This window comes from Emydura macquarii, unplaced genomic scaffold, assembly GCF_026122565.2.
Source record: "Emydura macquarii macquarii isolate MOO-44397 ecotype Brisbane River unplaced genomic scaffold, CSIRO-AGI_Emac_v2 contig_2205, whole genome shotgun sequence".
NCBI classification, from domain to species: Eukaryota; Metazoa; Chordata; order Testudines; family Chelidae; genus Emydura; species Emydura macquarii.
The window spans coordinates 22,351,711-22,378,602 of NW_027132342.1; the positions used below are offsets into that span (position 1 = coordinate 22,351,711).

The 26,892-nt window shown below is 42.1% G+C and overlaps 1 protein-coding gene across 1 annotated transcript in view; it reads right to left on the reverse strand.

Annotated features, from left to right (window-relative positions):
• Positions 1-26,892, reverse strand: part of UTP20 (UTP20 small subunit processome component) — a 78,442-nt gene that overhangs the window by 13,800 nt on the left and 37,750 nt on the right. Inside the window, exons 30-51 of the mRNA XM_067559718.1 lie at positions 25,096-25,328; positions 23,624-23,768; positions 21,491-21,578; positions 19,857-20,000; positions 19,102-19,152; positions 18,849-19,001; positions 18,012-18,167; positions 17,474-17,614; positions 16,269-16,406; positions 14,813-14,952; positions 14,451-14,530; positions 13,659-13,975; positions 13,237-13,376; positions 12,506-12,662; positions 11,453-11,551; positions 10,634-10,801; positions 9,494-9,660; positions 4,948-5,089; positions 4,508-4,624; positions 2,394-2,564; positions 1,370-1,498; positions 643-753 (exon numbers count right to left, since the gene is read on the reverse strand). Coding sequence (XP_067415819.1) covers positions 643-753; positions 1,370-1,498; positions 2,394-2,564; positions 4,508-4,624; positions 4,948-5,089; positions 9,494-9,660; positions 10,634-10,801; positions 11,453-11,551; positions 12,506-12,662; positions 13,237-13,376; positions 13,659-13,975; positions 14,451-14,530; positions 14,813-14,952; positions 16,269-16,406; positions 17,474-17,614; positions 18,012-18,167; positions 18,849-19,001; positions 19,102-19,152; positions 19,857-20,000; positions 21,491-21,578; positions 23,624-23,768; positions 25,096-25,328 — 3,187 coding nt within the window. The remainder of the gene's footprint in view (positions 1-642; positions 754-1,369; positions 1,499-2,393; positions 2,565-4,507; positions 4,625-4,947; positions 5,090-9,493; positions 9,661-10,633; positions 10,802-11,452; positions 11,552-12,505; positions 12,663-13,236; positions 13,377-13,658; positions 13,976-14,450; positions 14,531-14,812; positions 14,953-16,268; positions 16,407-17,473; positions 17,615-18,011; positions 18,168-18,848; positions 19,002-19,101; positions 19,153-19,856; positions 20,001-21,490; positions 21,579-23,623; positions 23,769-25,095; positions 25,329-26,892) is intronic.

Consider the following 26,892-nt stretch of genomic DNA (forward strand, 5'->3'; position numbering starts at 1 on the left):
AAATATCAGCATAAATGTGAGAGGGAATTCAGAGAAGGGAAACAAAAATAACTGAGAAATTGGGCTAGTTTACCATAGAAAGGAGATGAATAAGAGGGGACAAGTATTTAAAATAATGAATGGTTTAGAGAAGATAGGTTGGAAGCTTCTGCTGTCCCTATCTCATACAACAAGAAAAACGGGGTATGCAGAAAAATTTAAAGGTGAGAAACTCAAAAGGAAATACTTTTTACACAACGTGTAATGAGAGACTCACTGTAACAGGACGTCATCAGGATTGAGAACTTGGAGATTCAAAAAGGGACTCAACATTTATAGTGATAACAAGACTATCTAGGGTTATAAACAAACAAAAAAGCCAGTCTCGAATTATTAGAGATCAAGGTGAGATTGCTGCTGGATTCTTACATCATCCTCTGAAGCGCCCTGGTATTGACCACGATCAGAGACAGGATACTGGACTAGATGGACTTGGAGTCTGATCCTATCTGGCAATTCCTATGATATGAAGCCAGTTTTGGGTTGAGTGCTAGGAGCTGGGCTATTACCCATGCTTCACGTCATCTATAAAAGAGATTCTGCTAACAGAGTTTTATTAAAATAGAGCACAGAGCTAAAAGAAAGAAACCCCTTTCTACTAACCTGCCTGCACTGGACTCGCACTGGCTCACTCTGGCCTGTAATGGCAAACTTGGCAACCTTCTGCATGACGGCATCGATTTCAGGAACAATCAGCTTTCTGGATAAAATAGCCTTAAAAAATGTGTGAAAGTACAACCTGAGTCATTCCCATTCTGCTTGCACAGTGTCAGACACAACGATACAACCCGGTGGCAAAACAAACTTTGGTGTTACTTTAACATCCGCCTTTGAATGTCTTTAAATATGGCCAGAGTAACTCCTTTTAAAGGAGGTGGCCTGCAAAGTCAAGTCTGGTTTTGCTGGAGGACCTGGAGCATGTTCACTGTGAGATCTCACAGCTCAATGGAAGGGATGGGGATTGCCAAGTCTTTAACACAGGCATCATTTATCCAAAATGTTCATTAGTCATTGAAGTTAAGTGTGTTAACAAAATAACTCCAAGAAACAGTTTTAAACTCTACATTGCTTCACTTTTACTCTTACAACTCCTGTGATTTCATCATTTCACTAGTTCTCTGGTCACTGTAAATTTGTTTAACCTAGAAAAAACCTGAATTTCTAATGTTAAGGTCAAGCAGAAAAGCTTCATAGGTTTCTTTATAGCAAGAGCACCTTTAACAGACATTCTGTAATCTTTCATCTGATTGTATTAACAGGTAGAAAACATAAGCAATTTCATTTCTACAGTTCATAAATTGTAAACAAAACACTTGCTCTATAATAATACCTTTAAAAGGCCAAAAGCAGTTGCTTGACGTGAGGAATCATAGATATCTTCTTCAGCATATCCAAGCAATACTTGGAGCTGTTTCTCTGTTATGTGACTGTTCGTATTCCTCACAAGTATAGTTACACACTGTGAATTGAAATCAGATATTGTAACATGAAGAGAATGGCATGTTCCATAAAATCAATTTGCAATTCCATACAGTGATAAAATCAATAACTGCTACATTCAGCAATCCATACTTTTTCTAAAAACCTGAAATCTGTATGAAGCCTGTTTTGATATATGGAACTGGTGTTTTAATACATAAACTTTAACCTTCGAGCACACAGCTAGACTTTCTCAGAAGACGCAAACATTAGCATATTTACAGCTGGCAATTTCAGGACAAAAAGGGTAACTAAGGTTGGAGACCAAAAACACACCAACACATTCAGCAAAACACAGGTCCCTGTAGCTATTCACAGGAACAAAAAGGTTTGCAGAACAGGGGCCAGAATGAGAAAAATTTCTTCCACAATTCTAGTTAGTGTTATTTATCCCATAACTACCCCCAGGATAATGCAACTATAATTCAGGAAAGCATTTTGAAGATACATTTGTCAGAAGGATACAAAATAAAAATTATTGCTTTAATTGCCCTGTTTTCCTATGCTCATTTCAGCTGCAGGTTTCTTAAATCCATTTAATTTAAAAACAAACAAGCGGATTAAACAGAATTGACATCTATCAAGAAAGACAATAGTAATAAAAAGCTGCTTTAGTGAAACAAAATTGTCCAACAAATACTCTTCTGTAAAACACTTTGCTAACACAGAGAGCTGTGTTCAGTAAGGTCACTTTTATTAGGTTTTCAGCGCAAAGAGCAACAGCAAGACAATTTCTTTCCCTCCCTAGCATGCTAATCTATGCAGATGGATAATGAGTTCTGTGCAGGCACAGATTGTAGGGTTGGGAGATCTACAGCTGTATAGTTTTGATTTCATGGAATTAACATTAAACTGTACTTTCTGGTTCCGCTTACTTTGAAACAGTTCACCACCAAATGGAAGTTCTGGCCTCTGGCTGCGCCTGGCTTGGCAAAGTCCTTCAGCAGCAGGAAAAGCTGCTTGGTTAGTTGCTCTGTATTCTTTTCAATAGAAGGCAAAGGGAACTTTAAAATCCAAACTAGAGACTGCAGAGCACCAGTGATCACCTGGGAATAGAAGCAAAAGAACAGCATGTGGTAGTAACAGGATTTAAAGAGCGCTCTTCCCTACCCCCAAGTCTATAATTACTAGCAGGCATGGGTGATTATCTACAAGTGGAAGCTGGAATTAACATGCAAATTGAACTCTCCCAAACCTTTTACCTGACACAGAAATGACGAGCCAACCTGATGGGAAAGGTAACATATAGCGCACACACAATTCTATGGCCAAGATTTTCAGATGTGGCTAGTGATTTTTGGCACCTTGCTTGAGACACCTCTAAGGGGTCTGATTTTCTGAGTGTGGGAGATCAGCATTCTCTGAAAATCAGGCTCCATTAAAGAGTCTCAATTTAGTCTCCTAAAAATCACTAGTCACATGAAAATCTTGGCCCCAGTGTTTGTTGGAAAATTAGTCGAGCCACCAGAGCCAGTGTTCAGTGCCTTCTGTTCTGGTGCAAAGAGTGCCTAGGTCAGACTCTGCGTTCCTAACGCAACAAAATCTGCAGAGGGAGGGGTTTATTTGGCCACTTTGCGAGAAGACAATGCTCACTTGGACACAGTACCGCTGGACTGTCTGGTGACTGGTGAGAAGGCAACAATTAACCTGATGTCTGCCCCATACATTGGCATACACGAGAGAACCTCACGGCTCTCACCTCACTTAGAACCTGCCTGCTACTGAGCACAAAAGGCTGGTACTTTGCTAATAGACCATTCCGCTTCTAAAGCTTTTGGGAAAAAAAAAAAAAGTATGTAAGTGTCCTCTTTGGCCTGATCTTGTGAGAGGGGCTGAGTGACCTCAAACCCCAGGGATTTAGTGTGAGATGAGCAGATCCAGCACTTTGCAACATTAAGCCAATTATGAAACACTGCATAATAATTTTGTCAGACTATACTGCTCAGTCAGCATTGTATAAGGGTGAAGGAAAGGGATGCAGATTGATCCCTTGGCACTGGGAAACCAGGATTTTATACCTATGCACTACAGACGATGTGGGGTGGGTGGGTGTGATAGGGGAGAAATCAAGCTAAGGAATTTGGGAAACCCTGAGGAACCCCAAATTTAGCCACTGAGGGTGGGCGCAAGGCAGCAAAAGAAAACTTTGGGATGCCTGTAAGAGGTTCCCTCCCAAGGCAGGGTAAGCTAATACTGAGGATGGCTGTCTGACAGGCAGGAGAACTTCACTGCAGCAGCATTAAGAGCAGGTTCTGCTTCTGGGGAGTTTCTACAGTCTTAACCAAAACAAAGAGGGGAAGGAAGGAAAGGAAAGGAAAAGTTTAACAGAAGGAGCTGGTTACATATTCTATACAAAGGAAGAAAAGGACCGTTTGTTATTTAGTTTAGGGTTTCCTTTGTAATTATTACTGCAAGTGAAGTCCACTCGCCAAAGTGCCCAGTAATACCACTAGACACGGCCGGCCCTATCTCCATAACAGCCATAGCACAAGATGTGCACAGATAGCGTCAGCTCCCTGCACCGCCTTTCACCTCTGACCCGAAGGGAACTCTCCTCTAGGAGCCACTGGGCAGATCCCGTTTCTTGGCCCACTCAATCCTTGGACTCTGCTGAGACTTCCCAACATGGAGGGAGGCTAGTTACGATGGTGACACAGCGACAATTACTAGAACTGGATCAAGAGCAACAATGTATTTCACCGATATCTAGCAGCACCTACGTGTTAAGAATTGCTCACTGCTGGACTTGGGCTATGTTTGAATCAGCAATTCAAAGGCAAAACATTCAGTATCGCCTGGATTACAAACCTCCCAAGATATCATATCCCCTAACTAATTGTTTACCTTAACATTTAAGCAATCAGGATTGAAAACTGTGCTTGATAGTTCACGGACAATGTAGGGAAGTCTCTGGAATCAGGGGTTAGCCTGTGTTCTAAAATGGAGCTGGGTAGAAGAGGCAAGGGTGTATTGAGTTTAGAAGCCCTACCTTAACATCCGTGGACTGCAGGCAATCTATGAGCAGCTGAACAAAAGGATCCAACATTTCTAAAACATGCTCTTCTGAGGAATTTATTTTGGATCTCTTCAGGCTCATGTGCAGTAGCTACAGTGTTAAAAGCACATTTTGCGTTAATCACAAAAAGAGGACATTACTATGGAACTCGAAGGGGTTAAAAAAAGAATAATCCCAGAACACAATTTCAAGGGACAGAAGAAACCATACAACGACACATTAAGTCTTTAACAAATGAAGAGCTGTCAGCAGCACCCTAGAAGCACCTCACTGAATTTACTGTGGGCAGGCAGACCCCCAGGATCAGGGGTTGTTATTAATACCAGACATGCACAGAGAATTTTTTTTTTTTTAAAAGCAAAGCAGAAAAATTGATCCCACGGCACTTGTTTCATATCTGGGGAGCTCCTTACCCTAAGTCCCGAGTCAACCAAGATATGCATGTTAGTCTTGCTGCTAACAGGTGCTTTCTGCCCTCCTCGAGCTGGGACTGGTGGGAGTAACAGGCAGCTTTCTGGTTGCAGACGAGGATCCAGAGGAGATGGGACTTTCGTTCTGCAAATTATCATGAGGCGAAAGGTACATTTAGATTTGATGCCGCTGGAGACTCTCTGCTGGCAGTGGAGAGAATTTCATTGCCTCTATTGCTGACAACAGACACTGCATGGAGCAAATTAAGGCCCTGGCAGTGAAAGAGTCAATGAAACAAACTAAAGAGCCTTTTTACTTCTATGAGGACCAACAAGTGTGTTTTGCTTAATGTAACATTTCTTCTGTTTTCTCACCTTTAAGTTTATTTATTGGTAAAAACCCTCCTAAACAGGCAAAATCTAATAGAGTTAGCGCAGTGCACATTTAAAATATCTTTTAAAAAACTGTCCAAATTGAAAGGCATTTCATTTTCCAAACCTGATCCACAATAACTGCATCTTTCATTTCATTTATAAACTGCCCTTCCCTGTATCTGAGAAACTTCTAGCTAAAATGAGAAAACAAAACCACTTGAAACAAAAATGTAAGCAGCGAAGCCACTGAAATGAAAGCGTCACAACAGAAGAGCAGCACACAGGGTGAAAGTACAGACTCTTGAGAGAGTCCCATTTCTACCATCACCTAAGCCTTGCATTTTCAGACTTTGGCAGGCCTGTTTTCAGAGGGTCAATATAATGTGTCCATCCAGGGATGAAATGTAAATTGAAAGCTGTGAGCGCAAAAGGGGGAACCCTAATGTGTTTGGGGAGACTCATAGATATTAATAGCCAGAAGGGACCCTCGTGATCATCTGGCCTGACCTCCTGCACATTGCAGGTCACGGAACCTCATGCACGCACAACTGTAATAGATCCATAACCTCTTGCTGAGTTACTGAAGTCCTCAAATCATGGTTTAAAGACTTCACGTTACAGAGAATCCAACATTTACACTAGTTTAAACCTGCAAGTGACATGTGCCCCATGCTGCAGAGGAAAGCGAAAAATCCCCAGGGTCTGCCAGTTTGACCCTGGGGGGAAATTCCAACTCGACCCCAGATATGGCAATAAGTTAGAATCTGAGCACATGGCCAAGATCCACCAGCCAGACATCTGGGAAAGAATTCACTGTAGTAACTGAGCCCTCCACATCTAGTGTCCCATCACTGGCCGTTGGAGATATTTGCTAATAGCAGTTGCAGATTGGCTACATGCCATTGTAGGCAGTCTCATACCATCCCCTCTATAAACTTATCACACTCATTCTTAAAGCCAGTTAGGTTTTTTGCCTCCACTGCTCTCCTTGGAAGACTGTTCCAGAATTTCACTCCTCTGATGGCTAGAAACCTTTGTCTAATTTCAAACCTAAACTTGTTGATGGACAGTTTATATCCATTTGTTCTTGTGTCCACATTGGTGCTTAACTTAAATACCTCCCCTCCCTCCCTGGTATTTATCCCTCTGATGTATTTATAGAGCGCACTCTCTTCCCTCAGCCTTTTGGTTAGGCTAAACAAGCCAAGCTCTGAGTCTCCGCTAAAGAGGTAGGCTTTCCATTCCTCGGATCATCCTAAAAGCCCTTCTCTGCACCTGTTCCAGTTTGAATTCATCTTTCTTAAACATGGGAGACCAGAACTGCACATAATATTCCAGATGAGGTCTCACTAGTGCCTTATATAACAGTAGTAATACTTCCTTGTCTCTACCAGAAATACCTCTCCTGATGCATTCTAGGATTGCATTAACTTTTTTCATGGTCGCATCACACTGGCCTGATTCTCATGGGAGACTTCAATCACCCTGACATCTGCTGGAAGAGCAATACAGCAGAGCACAAACAATCCAGGAAGTTTTTGGAGAGTGTCGCTGACAATTTCCTGGTGCAAGTGCTGGAGCAACCAACTAGGGGCCGTGCTTCTCTTGACCTGCTGCTCACAAACAGGGAAGATTTGGTAGGGGAAGTAGAAGTGGGTGGCAACCTAGGCAGCAGTGACCATGAGATGGTCGAGTTCAGGATCCTGACGAAAGGAAAAAAGGAGCACAGCAGGATACGGACCATGGACTTCAGAAAAGCGGACTTTGACTCCCTCAAGGAACTGATGGACAGGATTCCCTGGGAGGCTAATATGAGGGGGAAAGGAACCCAAGAGAGCTGGCTGTATTTTAAAGAGACCTTATTGAGGGTACAAGAGTAAACCATCCTGATGTGCAGAAAGAATAGCAAATATGGTAGGCGTCCAGCTTGGCTTAACAAAGATGTCCGTGGCGAACTTAAACGCAAAAAAGAAGCTTACAAGAAGTGGAAGCTTGGTCAGATGACTAGGGAGGATTATAAAAACACTGCTCAAACGTGCAGGAATGAAATCAGGAAGGCCAAAGCACAATTGGAGTTGCGGCTAGCAAGGGATGTGAAGGGGAACAAGAAGGGTTTCTACAGGCATGTTGCCAACAAGAGGAAGATTCGGGAAAGTGTGGGCCCCTTAGAGAATGAGGGAGGCGACCTAGTGACGGAGGATGTGGAGAAAGCTGAGGTACTCAATACCTTTTTTGCCTCTGTCTTCACAGACAAGATCAGCTCCCAGACTGCTGTACTGGGTGGCACAGAATGGGAAGGAGGCGAACATCCCGCAGTGCTGAAGGAACAGGTTCAAGACTATTTAGAAGGATTGGACATTCACAAGTCCATGGGGCCGGATGCAATGCACCCGAGGGTGCTGAGGGAGTTGGCTGAGGTGATTTCAGAGCCATTGGCTATTATCTTTGAAAGCTCGTGGCAACAGGGGGAGGTCCCTGAGGACTGGAAAAAAGCAAATATAGTGCCCATCTTCAAAAAAGGGAGGAAAGAGGATCCAGGGAACTACAGACTGGTCAGCCTCACCTCAATCCCTGGAAAAATCATGGAGCAGGTCCTTAAGGAATCCATTTTAAGGCACTTGGAAGAGAGGAAGGTGATCAGGAACAGTCAACACGGATTCACCAAGGGAAAGTCATGCCTGACCAACCTGATTGCTTTCTATAATGAGGTGACTGGCTCTGTGGATGTAGGGAAGGCGGTGGACGTGATATACCTTGACTTTAGCAAAGCTTTTGATACGGTCTCTCACAGTATTCTTATCAGCAAGTTAAAGAAGTATGGGTTGGATGAATGGACTATAAAATGGATAGAGAACTGGCTAGAGCATAGGGCTCAATGAGTAGTGATCAATGGCTCCATGTCTAGCTGGCAACCGGTCACAAGCGGAGTTCCCCAGGGGTCGGTCCTGGGGCCGGTTTTTTTTAATTTAATTTAATTTAATTTATCTTTATTTTTATTTAATTTTTTAATTAATTTTTTTATTATTTAATTTTTTAAATTATTTTTATTTAATTTATCTTTAATTTATCTTTATTAATGATCTGGAGGATGGGGTAGATTGCACCCTCAGCAAGTTTGCGGACGACACTAAGCTCGGGGGAGTGGTAGATACCCTGCAAGGTAGGGATAGGATACAGAGTGACCTAAACAAACTGGAGGATTGGGCCAAAAGAAATCTAATGAGGTTCAACAAAGAAAAGTGCAGAGTCCTCCACTTAGGAAGGAAGAATCCCATGCACAGCTATAGACTGGGGACCGACGAGCTGGGCAGCAGCTCTGCAGAAAAGGACCTGGGGGTAACAGTGGATAAAAAGCTGGATATGAGTCAGCAGTGTGCCCTGGTTGTCAAGAAGGCTAATAGCATATTGGGCTGCATTAGGAGGGGCATTGCCAGCAGGTCACGGGAAGTGATTATTCCCCTCTATTCGGCATTGGTGAGGCCGCATTTAGAATATTGTGTCCAGTTTTGGGCCCCCCACTACAAAAAGGATGTGGACAAGTTGGAGAGAGTCCAGCGGAGGGCAACAAAAATGATTAGGGGCTGGAGCACAGGACTTATGAGGAGAGGCTGAGGGAACTGGGCTTGTTTAGTCTGCAAAAGAGAAGAGTGAGGGGGGATTTGAGAGCGGCCTTTAACTACCTGAAAGGGGGTTCCAGGGAGGATGGGGCTAGGCTGTTCTCGGTGGTGGCAGATGACAGAACAAGGAGCAACGGTCTCAAGTTGCAGGGCGGGAGGTCTAGGTTGGACATTAGGAAAGTTTTTTTACCAGGAGGGTGGTGAAGCACTGGAATGGGTTACCTAGGGAGGTGGTGGAATCTCCATCCTTAGAGGTTTTTAAGCTGAGGCTTGACAAAGCCCTGGTTGGGATGATATAGCTGAGGTTAGTGCTGCTTTGAGCAGGGGGTTGGACTAGATGACCTCCTGAGGTCCCTTCCAACTCTAATAGTCTATGATTCTATGATTAAAGAACATGGGTCCCAAGACTGATCACTTAGGAACTCCACCAGTAACCTCCCTCCAGCTTGACAGTTCACTTTTCAGTATGACCCGTTGTAGTTTCCCCAGAAACCAGGACTCTGAGCCAGCAAAGACAGACCAATGGCAGGAGGACTGTGTAATTTTCTGTAACTTACTTGGCTTTTTCAGTTAGCAGTGGCAGATTTTCGCTGATCAGGCCGTGGCTGAGCATGAGAATGGATTCCGCACCCATTTCCCGATTGAAGATCAACCCTGACATGATGCGACGTAACGTTTCGTGCACCTTGCGGGCCATTTTCAGGCTCATGGTGCTCTCTAAGATCTAGACAGCACAAGAGTCACGTTAAGTTGTAACACAGTAGGGCAGTTCTCTATGGACAGCAGCAGCAGGAAGATACAAGACAGGTACAATCCAAATTACCTCCATCATGAGCAGAATCCTGCCCGCCCACCCTCCTCACAGGGACAGAGATGTCCCACACATTCTCCCCACCCACCTCCACGCTGATCAGAAAATGTCCAGGGTCTAAAAGTACAGTGGGGTTCCAGAGCTCATGAGTGCATGTGGCTCCATTCTTGCCAGTATTCCACATGGGTGGAGGCCCCCCCACACATGGAGAGCCCCACGGATGGGTATTTCCCCATGTCTGGAGTCCCAGTGACTTCATCAGCATTCTAGGCACACACAGGCTTCCACCCAGGTGTCACAGCTTGCAGGACAGGGGCCTTTAGGAGCTCTGGTATAAATAACGTAACCAGAGGCAAATCACATCTGGGAGGTGGGGCAGTAGTGGATACTTTCTTTGCATGGGGTAGGGACATGAGGAGGGAGAAGGAAAGTAAGTGTTACCCTTTGCAACGGATATAAATAGTAAATCCCTATTTTATTCTACAAGGATATGATTTCCAGTGGGGGAAAACGAACAGCCAGATCCAATATGTGCAGTTATGCCACATTACCCCTTGGAGCTCTTAGACCAGGGGTGGGGAACGTCCGGCCCGCGGGCCGTATAAGGCCCACGAAATCATTTGGTCCAGCCCTGGCGGCGGGGGGCAATTCGGCAGCGGCGCGGTTCCGTGGGGGGGGGGGGAGCAATGCCCGCCACCGAAACCCTGCCGCCGTTTGCCCCTTTTCGGCGGCGGACACTCAGCCGTCTTCCGCGTACCACCATCAGGCCCTTCGCAGAAAAAAGGTTCCCCACCCGTCTTAGACTCTTCCTTTCACATGGCGCATTTAACAGATTTCAATGTTGAAGGCAGGGCTCTTACTGAAAGCTCAGGCTGGATTCGCTTACCTCTTTCAATGGAAGAATGAGCTTTGTCACCTGGTCCTTCCCTACGTACTTGGCAAGGATTTCGTAGGAATCATAACTCTTGCTTCTGCGAGCTTCCATGGCCTTAGAGACTATTCCCTTCACTTCCTTTTCCTCAGCAACATCGCCAAACAGCTCCTGATTGAAAATCTTTTGCAATACAGTGGAGAGAAACGAATGAGGATAGCAGATTCACTCGGGACTTTATTCTTGCGGCAACAGCAGAATTTTTTTTTTTTTTTTTTTGCAACCACAATAAAAGAAAAAGTCTGCAAATTCTGCGCAGATCTTGCCCTCCTTCCCCCTTGCAGGCACAAAGGACCCCATACTGCATCAGCAAGATGTGGTGGAAGGGGATAATGGAAACCCATGCAGGTAGCCTGTACACACCTGTTCCTACGGAACATAGCGCATGGGTGTTCTCTGCGGCTCTATGGAGAGACTTCTTGGAGACAAGGTGAATGTGGGAAGGAACATGTAGATGTGCCATGGTATGGCAGGCCAGTTCTTCCCCCACTTTCCCCATAAGGGGTGTGGGAGGGTGCAGAAATCCCACTGGCACCTGTAGCCATGAGGCTGCTGTAGAAGAACATAGTATATGTGTGGCGAGTTCGATATCTGTTCTCCCTGCACCACACACACAGCCAGTGACATGCTAAGAACAGGATATTGCCTGTGGGTAGTACACAATCAGTGTATATTGAAGTCAAACACCCTCTTGTAAGGGTGTCTGACTTCAATTCAAGAATCTTCCCTTGGCACACGACAAGTGTGTTGACTTCCATTTCAATTAACTCCTACCTCAATCATAATGTCTAGACAGGTGTCCAAATCGCCGGCATTAAGCCTGCTGGTCAGGCCTTTCAGTAACAGGTGTACAGTGAAAGTTAGCACATGGACCTAGAGACAAACAAGCAGCATTACATTTATCATCCCCAAACTGAGATTGTCGTCGTTGTTTCTGAAATAATCAGACTTGAAGATTCCCACATCAGAGTTAGCACGTTTCTCAAACAATACACTCAAATACTCTCAATAGGAAAACTATTGAGAACTGCCCCAAAACCTATGCTGGAAAGGATTTACCCATTCACCCAAAACGCTGACATTTCAAAACGAATGAATCACTTTTTCCAACATTTTTATTTTTTACCCATTTCAGCATATCCCGAGATGCCTGCATGGCCAACACCTCATTTCAGATGGTTAGAATGGTACATGAGCACGTCCAGAGCAATAGCAGCACTGCATTGGGCAGATGGTGATACAGACAGATAGCGCTCTTAGAGATTGCTCTCTTCCCACATCCAAGCTGTACTAAGCCAGCACAGTTCATCTGCTAGATTCCAGTAGCAGAAAGCTAGCATTTCCCCACGGGGATAACGCATCTGAAAAGCCGTTCTTATCAGAGGTTACAGTGAGAGGAACGATGACTTTTGGTTAAGGCAGTGGGCTGAGACTCAGGAGATCAGGTTTCTATCCCAGCTCTGTCATACACTCACTACATGACCTTGGGTAAATCATTTAGGGTGAAATCTTGGCCCAACTGAAGTCAGTGGAAAAATTTCAATTGGGTCAGGATTTCATCCTTAACCCTTCTGTAAATTGGGGACCATATCATTTCCTTTCCCAAATTCCTAAACTCTTCCAGGTATGCCTGTACAGTGCCTAGCAAAATGAGGATTGATTCTCAGCTGGGGTCTGTAGCCATTACTGTAACACAAATTGATACTAAGTTATTTTTCAAGAGCACAAAGTAAAGTAAATCCTGGGTCTAATTTCCCCTCTTTGTAGTCTACTCCCAACTATTATAAAAAGCTATAGAAAACAAGAGCAGAATAGCCATGGCATTACCTGGTAGCCATGGACAAGAATTGATTGCATCTCTCTTAAGATGTACTGCAGGTACCGTGCTCCCAAAGCCTCTATGATTTTGGTGAGAGTGTTCCGTGCGATGTCCCGGATTTCCTGTGCCCGATTCCGCAGAAGTGAGCAGACTTTCAGCAGAATGCTGGAACCAGAGATTGACAGCTCAACACATCCACAGACCAGCACAGAACCAAACGCTACAATAACTGCCCTGCTTTCCAGGGCGATTTCATGGGCTTTCTCTGACGGCTTTATACAAGGAACAATTGAGCTACCCTCAAAACCAGGCACTGAGGCCCTCTTGTTTTCATATGGCCTTAAAACCATGTGTATATCATACACAAGTGTATCATCCTCAAATGGTGCTATTGTACAGAGAGGAAAGATGGTTAAAACACAAGACAGAGTCCGGATTCTAACTCCAGCTCTGTCATCTCTTAATCTCTTGGTGCTTCACCCTCCCAGTTCTGATTACTACTTAAGGATTTATCAAGCACGTTTCACATGTAGCGGGGCCTTAGCTAAGGAAAAAGTCAAGGACAAAAGGACATCAACATTAAATCCAAAGACACTGTGAAAATGTATGCTTGTAAAAAAAAAAATTGCAAGGTGTTTTAAGGCCTTTTTTCCCCAGCCTAGCTTTAGCCAGATACAAAAATCTGATTCTTAATGTTGTAGCACAATAAATGTCATTTGGGGAGCGACTGTCCCCATACCTTGGCAGATTAGCTTCCATGACCTCTTGTGGAAGAGACTGCATCACCTTGACCATGGCAAAAGCTAACGGAACCCGAACCACCTCTTCGTCGTTCACCCCCTTGGATTTCACAAGCTTGTGTTCCTCGTCTCTTCTCACCTGTGACGTGGGGCAGACACAAAGCCCTTTTAACACCACACTGGTAACTTGAATGAGCAACTTTTTCAGGAACTCAGTTCTTAACCCCATGAGGAGCAGGCTGATGTGCTCAGCCAGCTGTCCACATTTTGAAGTCTTAAGTAAACTGGACAGTCCAGTAACTGCTGTTTAACAAACATTATTGTATATGTGTCTAATGCCTCATACATTCTGAAGGACACCAGAGCACTTCATAGCCTGTCCATACATTCGCAACCGATCTTTTCAATGCTAACCACACACCTTTGCAGTGAGACACCTGTGTAACTTGGGCAAGATGCTGCCAGTTACTGTTTCTTGAATATGTTCAATCAGACACTCCAGCTCCTCCTTATTTCTCGGAAGGGAAGAAATCGATTTTGTGGCTTTCTGGGTCTCCTCAGATTCCCCGGTGCCTGCCTGTTCACACTGAATCAGTGCAGGATCCCTCAGCTTCTCACTGTCCTCAGGGAGGTTCTTGCTCTTCTCTCCCTCAGCCTCCTTCTCCTCTTCCCCCTCACTCTGCTCCAATTCCATGGCTTCGTTCTCTGCTACTTGTTCAACATCCATGGCATCTGCACCTGTTGGGTGAAATCAAATCACAGCCCATGTGGATGCATCACTGTGAGATGTCCACATGCACACCTTCCAGAAGAGCCAAGTCACTAAAAAGATAACCACAAATGTGAATATGCCACAGAATGACGTTCCTTCATTGTAGCTGCAGCAGGGGCAGGGTGGAGCACACAGCACTCTGTCCAATCTTTGGCCAGCAAAGCAATCCCTGCAAGACTGCTGCTCCAGCTAGTGTAACTTACAGCACGCCTTAGCCCAGTCTAAATTATGCCAGGGCTATTCTGGCCTGTGGAAGCCCCAGGATCAATGTTAATTATGAAGACTGACAAAAGAGTGGATTAGTCAAAAGAGGCCCTCTAATTAGTACATCTTAAAAGCCTGAAGTAGCTAACCTGAGGTATAAAGTGACAGAAAACTTAAGTATCTAGACTATAAGCAATTAGCATGTGAGGTTCCATCATTAGGAATCTGAAAACTCACCTTCATTCTGAACAGTTTCAAGCTGCTTTTCAAGGGTTTCGTGGTCAAAATGAAAAGCTTCTAGCACAGTCACTAACAAGCTGTCAAACAACAGATTAAATAAAAGGTCAGTTCTTTTCATATAAAGAAAAGGATGTACAGACTGACAGGTCAGAAAAACTTGAAGCCACTGTTTTCGGGGGATTTTGTTTCTTCCCCCCCCAAACTAATTTTCAATTACAGAACTCCAACTCAGAGAGCAGCTACTATCCTGTCATAGTGACAATACTAAAATCCTAAAGCCATCCATTAACATGTTGCATCTTTTATTGTAACGTTAACATTAAAATGACAGTGAGCATTGAAAACAAGCATTGCTGTACCTGACAGCCAGTTTTTGATGGATTTGTCCAGTTTGCAAAACGTGTATGAAATGTTTTAAATGGTACATATATGCTGACCAAGAGAGATGCCTGCAAACAGCTCCTACAACTTCAACTGAAGCGGTTATCATATTTTCATGCTGCCAAAACACACACAAAAAAAGGTCACTATTAATATATTTTAAACAAATATATAAAACATATCTAAATCAATGAAACACAGAACTACACAGGGTCCAAGCATAATTTTTTTGGGCCCAGAACAAACTTGTAACACAGGCCCCCTTCCACACACATACCACAATCCCTCATCCCATACATACAATCTCATGAGCCATGAAAAATTTTTCCTCATGGTAATGGGGGGTGCAGCCAGGGCTGGGCCCCCCAGGGCCTCCAAGCCCCGGTAAGTGTACCCTTTTTCCCCCTCATGTGGGGGCCCTGTGACTAGAATAAAAAAAGTCAGTACATTGGGGATTTCTTTTTAACTCTTTCAGATTTTCCCACGTCACTGAAAATGAATCAGATATAAATCAATTTCTTAGTCCATTCTTTGAAGGTGACAATCCTGCAAATACTGATCCACATTTATCTTTGCTCATATGAGTAATCCCATCAAATTCAATGGGAGCAATTGTGTAAAGATAAACACATGTAAGCATTTTCAGCATCAGGGCCTCAGAGGATTTCTCACATTACAAAAATTGAACCGATTCTATTTGCTTGGTGCAATTCCTTGCTGGATCCTTTGGTGCTTACCTCTAGAACACTGAAATCTTTCAGGCAGTATGGAACAGCTCTTAAAAAAAAAAAAGGCTTTGGCTTTCTAAATATCAACCAGACATACTGTTGTGAGTTTATCTAACCCTGGCCCTAAAAGTAGTTTTGTTTAATATATTTTGTACAAGAAATAATATTTTAAACAAGAATGACAAAGCATGATGACATCTAGTCTAAGTTGTCTATTTCCATTACAAAATGGCTCCTGACTTTGGAGGATCTGAGCAAATTCCTTTTTTTATTGTTGTCATACCATCTCTGTCTGTACACACTCCATACCAGGTACACAATGCCTCCTCAAGTAACTAATCTGACAAGCTCTCTGCAATGGAGCTGCTGGGAATTTTGGAGACCGAGGGAATAATTTCCTCCCAAGCCACAATGTAAATTAATTATCCGTATGATGGGAAATTAACAGCATACAAAGCAAGGAAAGTGATAAAGGGACCAAATTCTGTAAGCCATAGGAAGTGCTTAGCATCTTACAGGACTGGATCTAAGCTGCATCCATACCTTCTTAATCCTCCTTCTCCAATGGAAAGAGGCACAGTATTATTATCTAAAAAGCAAAATACTCCACATCTGTCACACATTTAAGGTGACAAGTGCTGTAGGTAGAACAATGTGACAAAGATAGACGCATTAGTATTAAATTAGCTTTATGTTAAAAACCTACCTTAAGCATTTTCTCATCAAAAATAGTAGTAGTTGCATACGGCATGATGTAGTTCTGCAGCGATTTGGAGGACAGAACAATTTTGTCTTCAGTTAGCTGTTTAGCCAATTTCTTTAAGGCTCGAGCTCTTCTGTGGATCTGGGAGAGATTGGCAAGTTAATAACTAGATTTTAATTTAACAGAACATTTGTATTTAATAATTTTTGATGTAGCAATTCTAAGAGTACCCAAAGCCTAAACACAATGAAATAAATACAGTGTGTGACCATTTCTAATGAAGGGTCACATTTTTTCCCCCTCCATCTCTGAACCTTCTCTAGCTTTACTCTTTTATAAATGTCACAATTCAGTGTTTTTATTCACTAATAAATCACAAAATTATGGTAACCCTCAAGGCATCAGACAGCAGAAGGTAACTGATTAAAATGGATGAAAAATTGATAAGAAATTATGTGAGAAAGGAAATTTAGAAAACAGACAACATGTAACTAAGGATGTACCAAATGCTGTCTTTGAACATCTCTTTGAAAATGGAAGGAACGCTCTATTTCACATATTTACTTTAAGCAAAAGGGGGAAATCAAAGCATTCAAATGGGTAAATTTAAAAAAGAATGAAGAGATGCAGCAGATATTAGGAAATTCAAGGCCTGATCCAATGCCCATGGTCTTTAATGAGCATTGGGTCAGGCCCTAAATACATGCTAAAATATTTTCAAAGGCTATTCATCAATTTATTTAATACAGACATACATGGATTGTGTTTCTATAACAAACCCTCTCTAGTGTTATTCATATCGTTAAGAAGGGACAAAGCAAGACTGAGCTACAGTCAGGATGATGTGGCTGCTAAGAAATAAGAACGTTATAATTGCATGGGTAGTAATCTAGGACCTTTTACTAATGAATACTCAAGAGATCACTCCTTTTAGCCAAAAGATAGAGAATATATATGTAGAGAATACAAGACATTGTAACTAAAGTATGAACAATTTTACATAAATACAAACTTTCTTTCGATTTTGAAAAGAGAGCATAGATAACATCTAAATAACTAAGGCTCCTCAGTCCCATTTTCAGAAGTCCTTGTAAACCTAAGTCCCATTTCCTTTCAAAGAGTCTTACATGCCTAAGTCACTTCTGAAAATTTTACTCTTGAGCAAATGCTAATGTTTGACAGTGGAAAAGGTGCACACTGCCTTTTACCTGAATATGTTTCATGTTCTCAAAGAAATCCATCTCAGGATCATGACAGTCAGTTAGCTGGACCAAATCTTGAAACTCTGGGTGCTTTGGAAAAGTTCGAATCAAGCACGAAAGTAACGACGTATAGTCTTGTTGAATGCTCTACAAACAGCAAGTGACCAAAGGTTAGCGTTGATAGGAAATGCAGCAATACCTGGCATAGAACAGCTAATCAAGTCAGTGCTACTTACAAACATGCCTTTTATTATTTGTTTCGGATAGATTTTTTAGTTTAGATTGTTTAGTTTTGTGCAATGTACACAAAAATAAAGAAAAGCCATGCCCCAAAGGGCTACCTAAAGGAAAGCTAAGCCATGCAGGAAAATATAGAAGGGAGGGTTTATGGCTTTTTTAAGATTTAAAACCAAGAGTAATTTTTCTATGCAGCAAACTACTCATGTGTGCCATTACAATGGTAAAGATGGTCAAATGACTCATGGATCCAAATATCATCCGGATAACCAGGGGATAATCATTAAGACCTTACCTAAGTGCTTACCTCAATTTTGCTCTTCAGCCCTTTTCTCAAAGACATCAGGAGAGTGTGCTGGATTATTTCTTTGTATTCATCTTCTGTGTGGTTAATTTCTGTTAGCCGGTGGATAATACTGGTCAAGCACAGGCTGGCACTGTCACTTAAAGACATATCCCCTAACTGAGGTGGTAAAAAGATCATATCACATCAGTCTAGGAACACTACACCACAACAAATGACAAAATCTCCATATTTCACCATGAGCTACAGCTTCAAAACTTGATAGCACCCCCCACTCTTACACCCCCAAACACCTGTTTCAGAGAGCTGTAACAGGGAGAACATGTCTAGGCTGAGTGGTACCATTTGAAATATTATAACAAAGCTCACAATGGATCCACTAACTATACAAAACTTTCTATCCCCTTCCCAAGAGAAGCTATGGGCCGGATCCAATGCCCTTTAAACTCAATGGAAAGGCTCTCACTGGACTTCACTGGGTGTTAGAATGGGCCCCCCGTAGCTGCCACTGAAGGAAACCAGCTTTTCAAGATTCCCGGCATGCCTCTGTGGCTGTGCAGCCCAGATTCATCACAAAGGTCCTTGCTCTGTACCAAAGAGGCACCTTGGGCCAATGTTAGGCTCTTCATATTACTCTTCCTGCACCATGCTTGCATTTCAAAGCATTCACAGAAAACACAGTGTAGACATCTGTACGGAAAAGTCAAATCTTGACTCTTGTGAAAAGGAAACAGTTTTACAGATGCTATTTCTTGGCACCAAAACAAGCCAAAGAACTGGGAAGTAACGTTAATTACACAAACACCATGCTAGACAAAAGAGAAGAAACTTTCCACTAACCTGTATGGTATAGAAGCAGTTATGCATAACTGGAATAAGAAAGTTGACATCCACTGTTTGCATTTCTTTGATCTGAGAAGTGATTGCTTGGAATGCTGACAAGCGAACATCAAAATTGATATCATCGAGATGTCGTTGATCAAAGGCATTCAACTAATAGAGGCAAACAACAAATCATTAATTAAAAAAAGTTTTTAAAAAACAACTCAACACAATGTTGAATAAAAAAGTAAATGAAAAAAAATGTACATACCTTAACTACCTCAGTAATGTACTTCAATTCACTCTCTAGGTCAGATAATGTCTAAAAAAAGCAACGTTAAAAACAAAACAGGTTAAGTCACATGCAGCAAACAAATATTAGAACCTTAGAGCCTCCCCCTGTATGATTTGGAGCAGGATCAGACTCTTAATTTTGACCACTTTAGACAGCAGGTTAAAATATTACAGGAGAAGGCAGTGTGAAGGAGAGTAACTGACATTTTATCATTTTAAATCAGTGCCTCTCCTCCTTGGATTTCAAAGCTGGATACCTGCACATTTCTAATTTCTCAATCTATGCTGTATCTTTCATAGATTTTCTCATGAAAACAAATGTAATGTGTACCATTCAAGGGAAGTGAAAAAACAGCTTGGCTGATTCCTATCAAACTGGAGTGGGGAAGTAAAAATAAAATCAACTTCAGGCAGTCAAAATCCAGCTTTACTCATACATGTACAGGATTCATTATGGATAAGGTGTTCTTTGATTGGTTTAAAATGCAATAGATCTGAATATATTCTCACATCAATCGCAATGCAGCAGACCAAAAAGTATGCTGATAACGGTTTTTCAACTCCGCCAGTGGCTATCAGGTGCAATTATTTTTATTATACTAAATAATTGATGTAGATTAGAGAACTATAAGTCCACATGGAACAACTGCAGATCAAGTTGCTTATTACGGCTCCTTATCTGTCAGAACTAGAAGGTTAAGAAAACTACAAAAAGCATTTAAAATGTAATACCTGAAAAACCAAACAGAGCGTCTGTCGAGAAAGTTTGTTCTGGATAACCGAAAAGAGTTTTGCCAGAGGCTTAAGGAAGCTTGTGGGGTTTAAGCAATGCCTCAACAAGTTCTGCACTGTCACCAGGATGTCAATTTCTGTATCCTAAAAGAAACAGACAGTTGTGCAAGAATGGTAAGAGCGTTGTTAGATCATTTAGTTTTTTGAGAAGCATCTCATGCCACAGTGGGACCTTAAGCTTTTGATTTAATTTACACACATCACAGATATTAAATGAGAATTAGTGACTGGAACCATAAAATCAATTCCCTCATTATATATATTTCCTATAAGCACTTGGAGAAATAACTCTGTGTTTTAATTACCTATTAAGCACACAGTGTGAACAGATATGACTAATCATGACTAGGGTGATTTCTTTTGAATCCTTTCTCAAATGAATGAAAAGTAAGTAGGACTGGTAGAGCAGAGCAGTGAAGTCTTTATTAACCTGCTAGTCAAAGTGCTGCACATAGTTATACAATTTTCCTAACAAAACTTAATACATTTCCTTATAGATTTGTAGATTTTCAGGCCAGAGGGACTATTATGATCATCTAGTCTGACCTCCTGAACAATAAAGGCCATAGAATTTCACCAAGTGATTCCTACATCAAGCTCATAACTGTTAACTGACCTTTGGCATACCTTTAGAAAGGCATCCAAACTTTGTTTTAATGACTTAGGCCCTCAGCCGGATGGCCTGTGGACTTCATTCACTGGGGATGCAGTCTTGCTTTGGAAAACGAGGCTTGGCAAACAAGGAAGTAAGAATCCCAAAACAGAAGGAGCCTGTCAGAATCTTTTGCTTCTTGTTTTTATTAACAATTTGTAAAAGCCTCAGACTTTCTTTGCAACTGCAATCCGCTAGCTGGGCAGGGGATTTATTTATTTTTTTTAAATGAAAGCCTAGATTCTGAAGCACGGCTCTGCAGCAAGGGATGGATTCTGTCTACAGCCATGGAATCATAGAATGCATGGGGCCCTGTGTATAATACTGTTACCTTTATCTCTCCTACCACAATGTATTTATGCACCATTGGTGGATATCTGATGGAATGACAAGTATGTGTTTCTATTGCTCTTCAGTGGCTGCAGCTGATGGATCCCATAAACTCTAATACCGTTGCAATAATAAGTGAGTGTTTCATGGGCTCCTGCTACTTGGGAATAAACTACATCTCAGTGGTGAGAATGGTCGAAGCATTAGAAGCCACATAAGTACTTCTGAAAATCTTCCCTTAACAAAAGAGCGGGCACAACCACCCGAGCTACGTTTCTCTTGCAAGACCACCACCAAGACCGATCCTATTTGAGAAGGCAGCTTAATATGATGGAGTATGGTACCTGGGGAACAGAAGGGGGATTGAACAGAGGGTCTTTCCCGGACAAAAACAGTATTATCATAGCCTTGCATATGGCACTGAAAGTTGCATTCTAGAAATACCCTATAGATTTTATTATAACACTGCTCCGAATGGTTAAGAATGACTGCAATAACTTGCATGTAATAACTAGATTTGTAACTGTATCATACAAATAATCCCACTTACTAAAGAAAATAAATGTGTTTCATAGAAAGAAATAACACTTACCTGCATAATGCTGTTCTGGTGAAGGAAAGGTAGGAGGAGGCTGATGAGTACAGAACTCTGACCCTTGTCCTGTATAAACTTGCTGATCCTAGGTTATTTAAAAAAGATTAATTTGTTAATCTTGTATCCATATACTCACCAATACAAAGGGAAAAGGAATTTAATGGGCTGCAATAAAAGCTATGAAACTTTGGTGCTAGAATAGAAAATGATGCCAGCACGTCCATTCTGAACCTGTATTTTTAGGGGTTACAAGCTTAGGACCTGATGCTGCTGTTGGATCTTTGTGAATGGATCTTTGAACTTATATAGAGCCTCCAACTTGAAAAGGAGTCCGTGTGCATAAGTGCCCATACACTCAAAGGCAGGATTGGGGCCTTGAACATTTATATTAACACCGGGATGCAATTTAATAAGTGAGGAATCAGCTGGAGAAAAGATTTTTTAAAGAGAATATTCAAATAAAAAAAAAAAAAAAAAAAAACTCAGATCAGTCCATTAAAATTGCAAAAGTGTCAAGGCCAAAACTAAAACCTAGCATGTCACTGAGGGCCAAAAATTCTGCCATCAGTCGGGTGGGAGTTTCCATCAGTGGGAATAAGAGGATAGAATATGCATGTCTCCTGTAAAATGGTTGTTAGTATTTTTAATTTTAAAAAGAACAAACAAACTAAACAATGTGGATATGTTAAACTATTTTCCATAATGATTTTTACTCATCATTTTTAATACATTCAAAATAGTGCCCTCAACACAAAATTATAATCAATCAGTCACGGATATGTTATCTGCCTGAATTAAAAAGACCAATGATTCCCTTGGATAAATCTACAGTCTGTTTACAGCGCTCACTGATTTTTCGTCCTCATTTAAAAGTACATTTAAACATGAAGTTTGAGATACAAATAGGTGAAAGGCAAGAAATTCAAAGTCAAGGCTGACATCTACAACCTGAGAGCACAATTTTGAATTTTCTAAGTCTAGGACTAAAGGTCTTGATGCGGCAACTGGATCCACCATGTGCCTGTGTGGATATGAACATTAGTATTTCTACTTTTCTGGAAACACAGTATAACTGTGTCTAAATATGTCTGCCCTATGAATTTTGGATTTGTTTCTTGTTTTGGGAAGAAAATTATAAAGAGCCTGATGTACAAGTTGCTGTATCCATGCAAGCCAGATTGCTGCAGCCACTTTTGACCATTACAGTATTTTTATAGCCTGAAGGGGAACAGGCTCAGATTGCTGGTAGTATTAATATCTGGAGTGCCTGTCACAGGACAGGGTTCCCACACCCTGGATTCTCACCGCAAACAGTGGCAAGTTCAATACCAACTGCTTTACTTACAGTGTGCTACACAAGTACTTGGTCCCCCACAACATAAGGCTTTATCTTTTCCCAAAGCAAGACAAGGGAGTGATCTCACATCTCAGGGTATGTCTAGACTGCAGTGAGACCCCTGTGGCTGGCCCGTGCCAGCTGTCTTGGGTTTGGGCTAAGGGGCTGTTTAACTGAGGTGTAGACGTTTGGACTTGGGCTGCAGCCTAAGCTCTGGGACCCTCCCACTTTTCAGGCTCCTAGAACCTGGGCTCCAGCCTGAGCCCAAATGCCTACATGACAATTAAATAGCCCAGCGAGCCCGAATTAGCTGGCAGGGGCCAGCTGCAGGTTTTTAATTGCAGTGTAGACGTAGACTCTGAAATCCTGGGCTTTACTGACCCCTCCTTCCTGTCTTCCCCATTCCCTTCTTTCTCTCTCTCTTTTAGCTGTCCTCAGCTGAGGAGCTGAATTTTGTTAATTGGTTAATCATCCAATCCTTAACCAATTACCTCCTCGGTATGGCCCATGTAGGACACATGCCAAATGCACTGAGTGGTGAGTCAGCCTTAGGTGACTTGCACTCTGTCACAGGGCCAGTTTCATTTATAGAAGCTTTTAAAATTCAGTCAGCAGTGATGGGAAAGGAACACCACTGACCTGGAAGTTGAATGACATGTAAGCATGTTAGCATGTTTTAAATGGCTTTGAGTTTAAATTAGTTGTGGCGAAGTAACTCATTTTATATTTGCAGTTCATTCTGAGGGATTATTATTTCAAAATTTAATTCTTTTGAACTGTGAGGAATCACTTACTTGGAAAGAATGTTGAGCTCTTTGCTGACTTGTGCTCTAAACTTTTTCTTTTTCATCTTTTCTACATTTAACATGGTTTTGCTGAGATACTGAAGTATTGCAGGAACATGAGGCAGAATTAACCGTGCACCCAAGCTGGGGGACTCTGTAACGGATACAAGGTGGTTACCAGTGTGCCTCTGTGAGCTGGAAGTGATGTGAAAAACCTGAGATGTTAGTTTTATAGCAAAAAGGAGAGATCCAATCCTACACAAACATGGGAACAATGGTGAACCAGGACGCCTGATTTTCAGAAGTTCTGAGCACCCTCCATTTCAACAGAAGTCAGCAGGAGCTGCGAGTGCTCAGTGCCTCTGAAAACCAGCTCTGCAGGAGTTTAAAATTCTACGTGACTGGAGCTAGAACAGAAATATCCCACACAAAAACCTCAAGAGCTCTCATCCTCATTAGCTCAGGGCTGGTTCACACTTACCGCGCGATTCGGCAGCAGTCGACGGGAGTTATGCAAACTACGCAGATGTCGACTGCTCTGCTTCCCTTCTGCGCGCTGTTCTCACTGCGCTGAGCCAACGGGAACAGCATTCCCATCGGCTCAGCGCTACGCTACTTGAGGGGGTGGACTTACTCAGTCGACTTCCTGATCGATTGAGCAGATCTCACTGACGGCTCAATCGATCAAGAAAGATCGATCTGGCGGCGGCGATTTTGCCGCCGTCAGTCTGAACACAGCCTCACTAACAAGTCTGCAAAACAAGGGCTTAGCAAAGGGTGCCAAAGAGTCTCTTGCAGCTTGGTCCAGTGGATAGAGCCCTAGACTGGGGAGTCTAGAGACTAGTCCCAGGTCTGTCAACGATCTGCTGTATGACCTTGTGCAAATCAATTCGCCACCCTGAGCCTCAGTTTCCCCATCTACATCAAGGGGATAACCATGCCTGCCTTTGTCGTGACTCAGAAACACTGAAAAAGAGCTAACTAATGTTAAAGGAAGTGCACAGTGACCTTCTGCCTGTTACTGCTGGCTAAGGGTAAAGGTGATGAGCTGCATGTCTTTATTGCAAAGGAGCACAAACTGAAATGAATTTCAATTATTGTATGGCTGAGTGAATTTATTTTTCAAGAAAAAAAATTAAGTGCGCTTTTGTGCAAACCACTGGTCCAAATTGCCAAGGCTGCCCTCAGGGCTATAACTTAAACCAGGGGAGTGCTCAGACAACAGAACCGCCCATTCCTATGAACAGTCTCCCCCTCCCTTTAACAGAGAATAAACCTTTCTGGATATTGGTGACTAGCACACAAATATGGAACTAGTCTGCAAAGGGATGAATGAACATGCTAAGGGAAGACAAACCTTAGCAGAGAATTTTCCTTCTAAAAAGCATTGCCACAGGCACAGAATATCCCATCAGGATCCAAACCATCCACTCATGCTTAGAGTTGAATTACTCATCATTCTTATTACTATTCATTCATACCTTCTGTTATTTCATCAGTGTCAAACTCTATACAAACACAGTCAGTCACGGTTAAGCTGGAAACTTGGTCTGTGGGTTCAAAATCTGGACTGTTGAGGAGGTTGTCAGCCACATCCATCACAACACTGGCTGTTGCTTCACAGAGACTCTTGGCTGAGAGCAGCGCAAAGACATTCAACAGCATATCATATTCTGGGTGACCTGGTCTCTGCTTGGCCAGCAAAGGGAAATACCTGAGTGACAGACACAGAGCAAGAAAAATTCACAGTTCATTTTTTAAAAATTAAATTAAATTAAAACTTTCACAAACATTTTCTACATAAAGTCATGTACAAAAAGACTGAAGGTAAAGAGTTGTTCTTCCACCTTCTGTGGATAACTATTAAAAAGGAAAAATTCTTATGACCCAAGACCAGTTTTGCACATAAACAGAAAATATATTCTTCATTTCAGACAATGGAAGTCTTGAGGTAAGCACTGAAATACTATGGTGATGGAACCAAATGAGAGAAAGAAAGGGAGTTACAAGTCAGGGGTGAAATCCAGGACCTATTGACTTCAGTAGGTTCAGGATTTCACCCCAGATGTCCAGAGCCCAACACAGATACAAAATTTGTATCTGCATCCGATCCACGATCCACAAAAATGGTTGACAGATATCCACAGATTTTCAGGGCTCTAGATATAACATTTGTGTCCACATCTGATACGCAAAAATGACCCGCAGTGCTCTACAGATGTCTAAAAGCCAACTCCTTGTGACTTGTTTTAGTTATATCTGAGCTGTGTCCAATCATACACATTACTCTGCAAATGAATAGTAAACAGATATCCAACAGACACCACAGAACGTTAACAAACCAACAAGGTTCAAAGTGGAAGGACACAAGATTTTTATTTAAGAGTGGATTGGCTAAAATACAGCTACTACCACTTTCTAGTAAATCATCCCTCTCCCCTCAAAATCTGAGCCAGATGTTGGCTACAAACCTGCCTACCTGTTCATGTGTGGGGAAAATGGCCAGATATTAGGGAGAATAATCTCAAAAAACTGGAAAGATCAGGAGTTGCATTTGGATTGTTATTAGGGAACATTAGAGTTATAGTCTAGGGACAAACAGAGGGGTCTTGACATGACATAGCTATAGTTATTTTATACTGTTTATTCCTTGGAGGGAAAATCAGAGCAAAGACCCCACTCCTGCAAGCACCTTCAGCGTGGAAATAATCCCACTGACAAATCAACTGGTAATGGGACTACTCGTGAGTTTGAAGTTAAGCTCATGCATACATCTCTGCAGGATTGAAGCCCAGGTTTCTACTTACATTTTCAGAAAATATAACTGAAAAATCAAGTCTACCACTTAAAACAGAGTGGCTGGAACTCAGGTATTTGGTTTATTTCCTATTGTACACTTCTTCCCTTCATGCTCAATAATTCTATGTAAAATATTGTTACGCAACAACAAAGTATAGAATTACACTCCTTTAAAAAAAAAAAAAAATGCAAGCACAGCTGCTTGGTCCAGAGATACAGCCCTAGAATGGAGAGCCTGGAAACCTGGATTCTATTCCTGGTGCTCTCACTGACCTGTTGAGAGACCATGTGCAAATCAATTCCCCACTATAAGCCTCAGTTTCCCCATCTGTAACAAGAGGATAACGACATCTTCCTTTGTCATGGCTCTGAGAGCTCAGATGAAAAAGAATTAAACAACATTAAATGAAGTGCACAATTATCTTCTCTAATGGTGAAAACAATTAACCAAAGAAACAATTTACCAAGGTTGTGGTGGA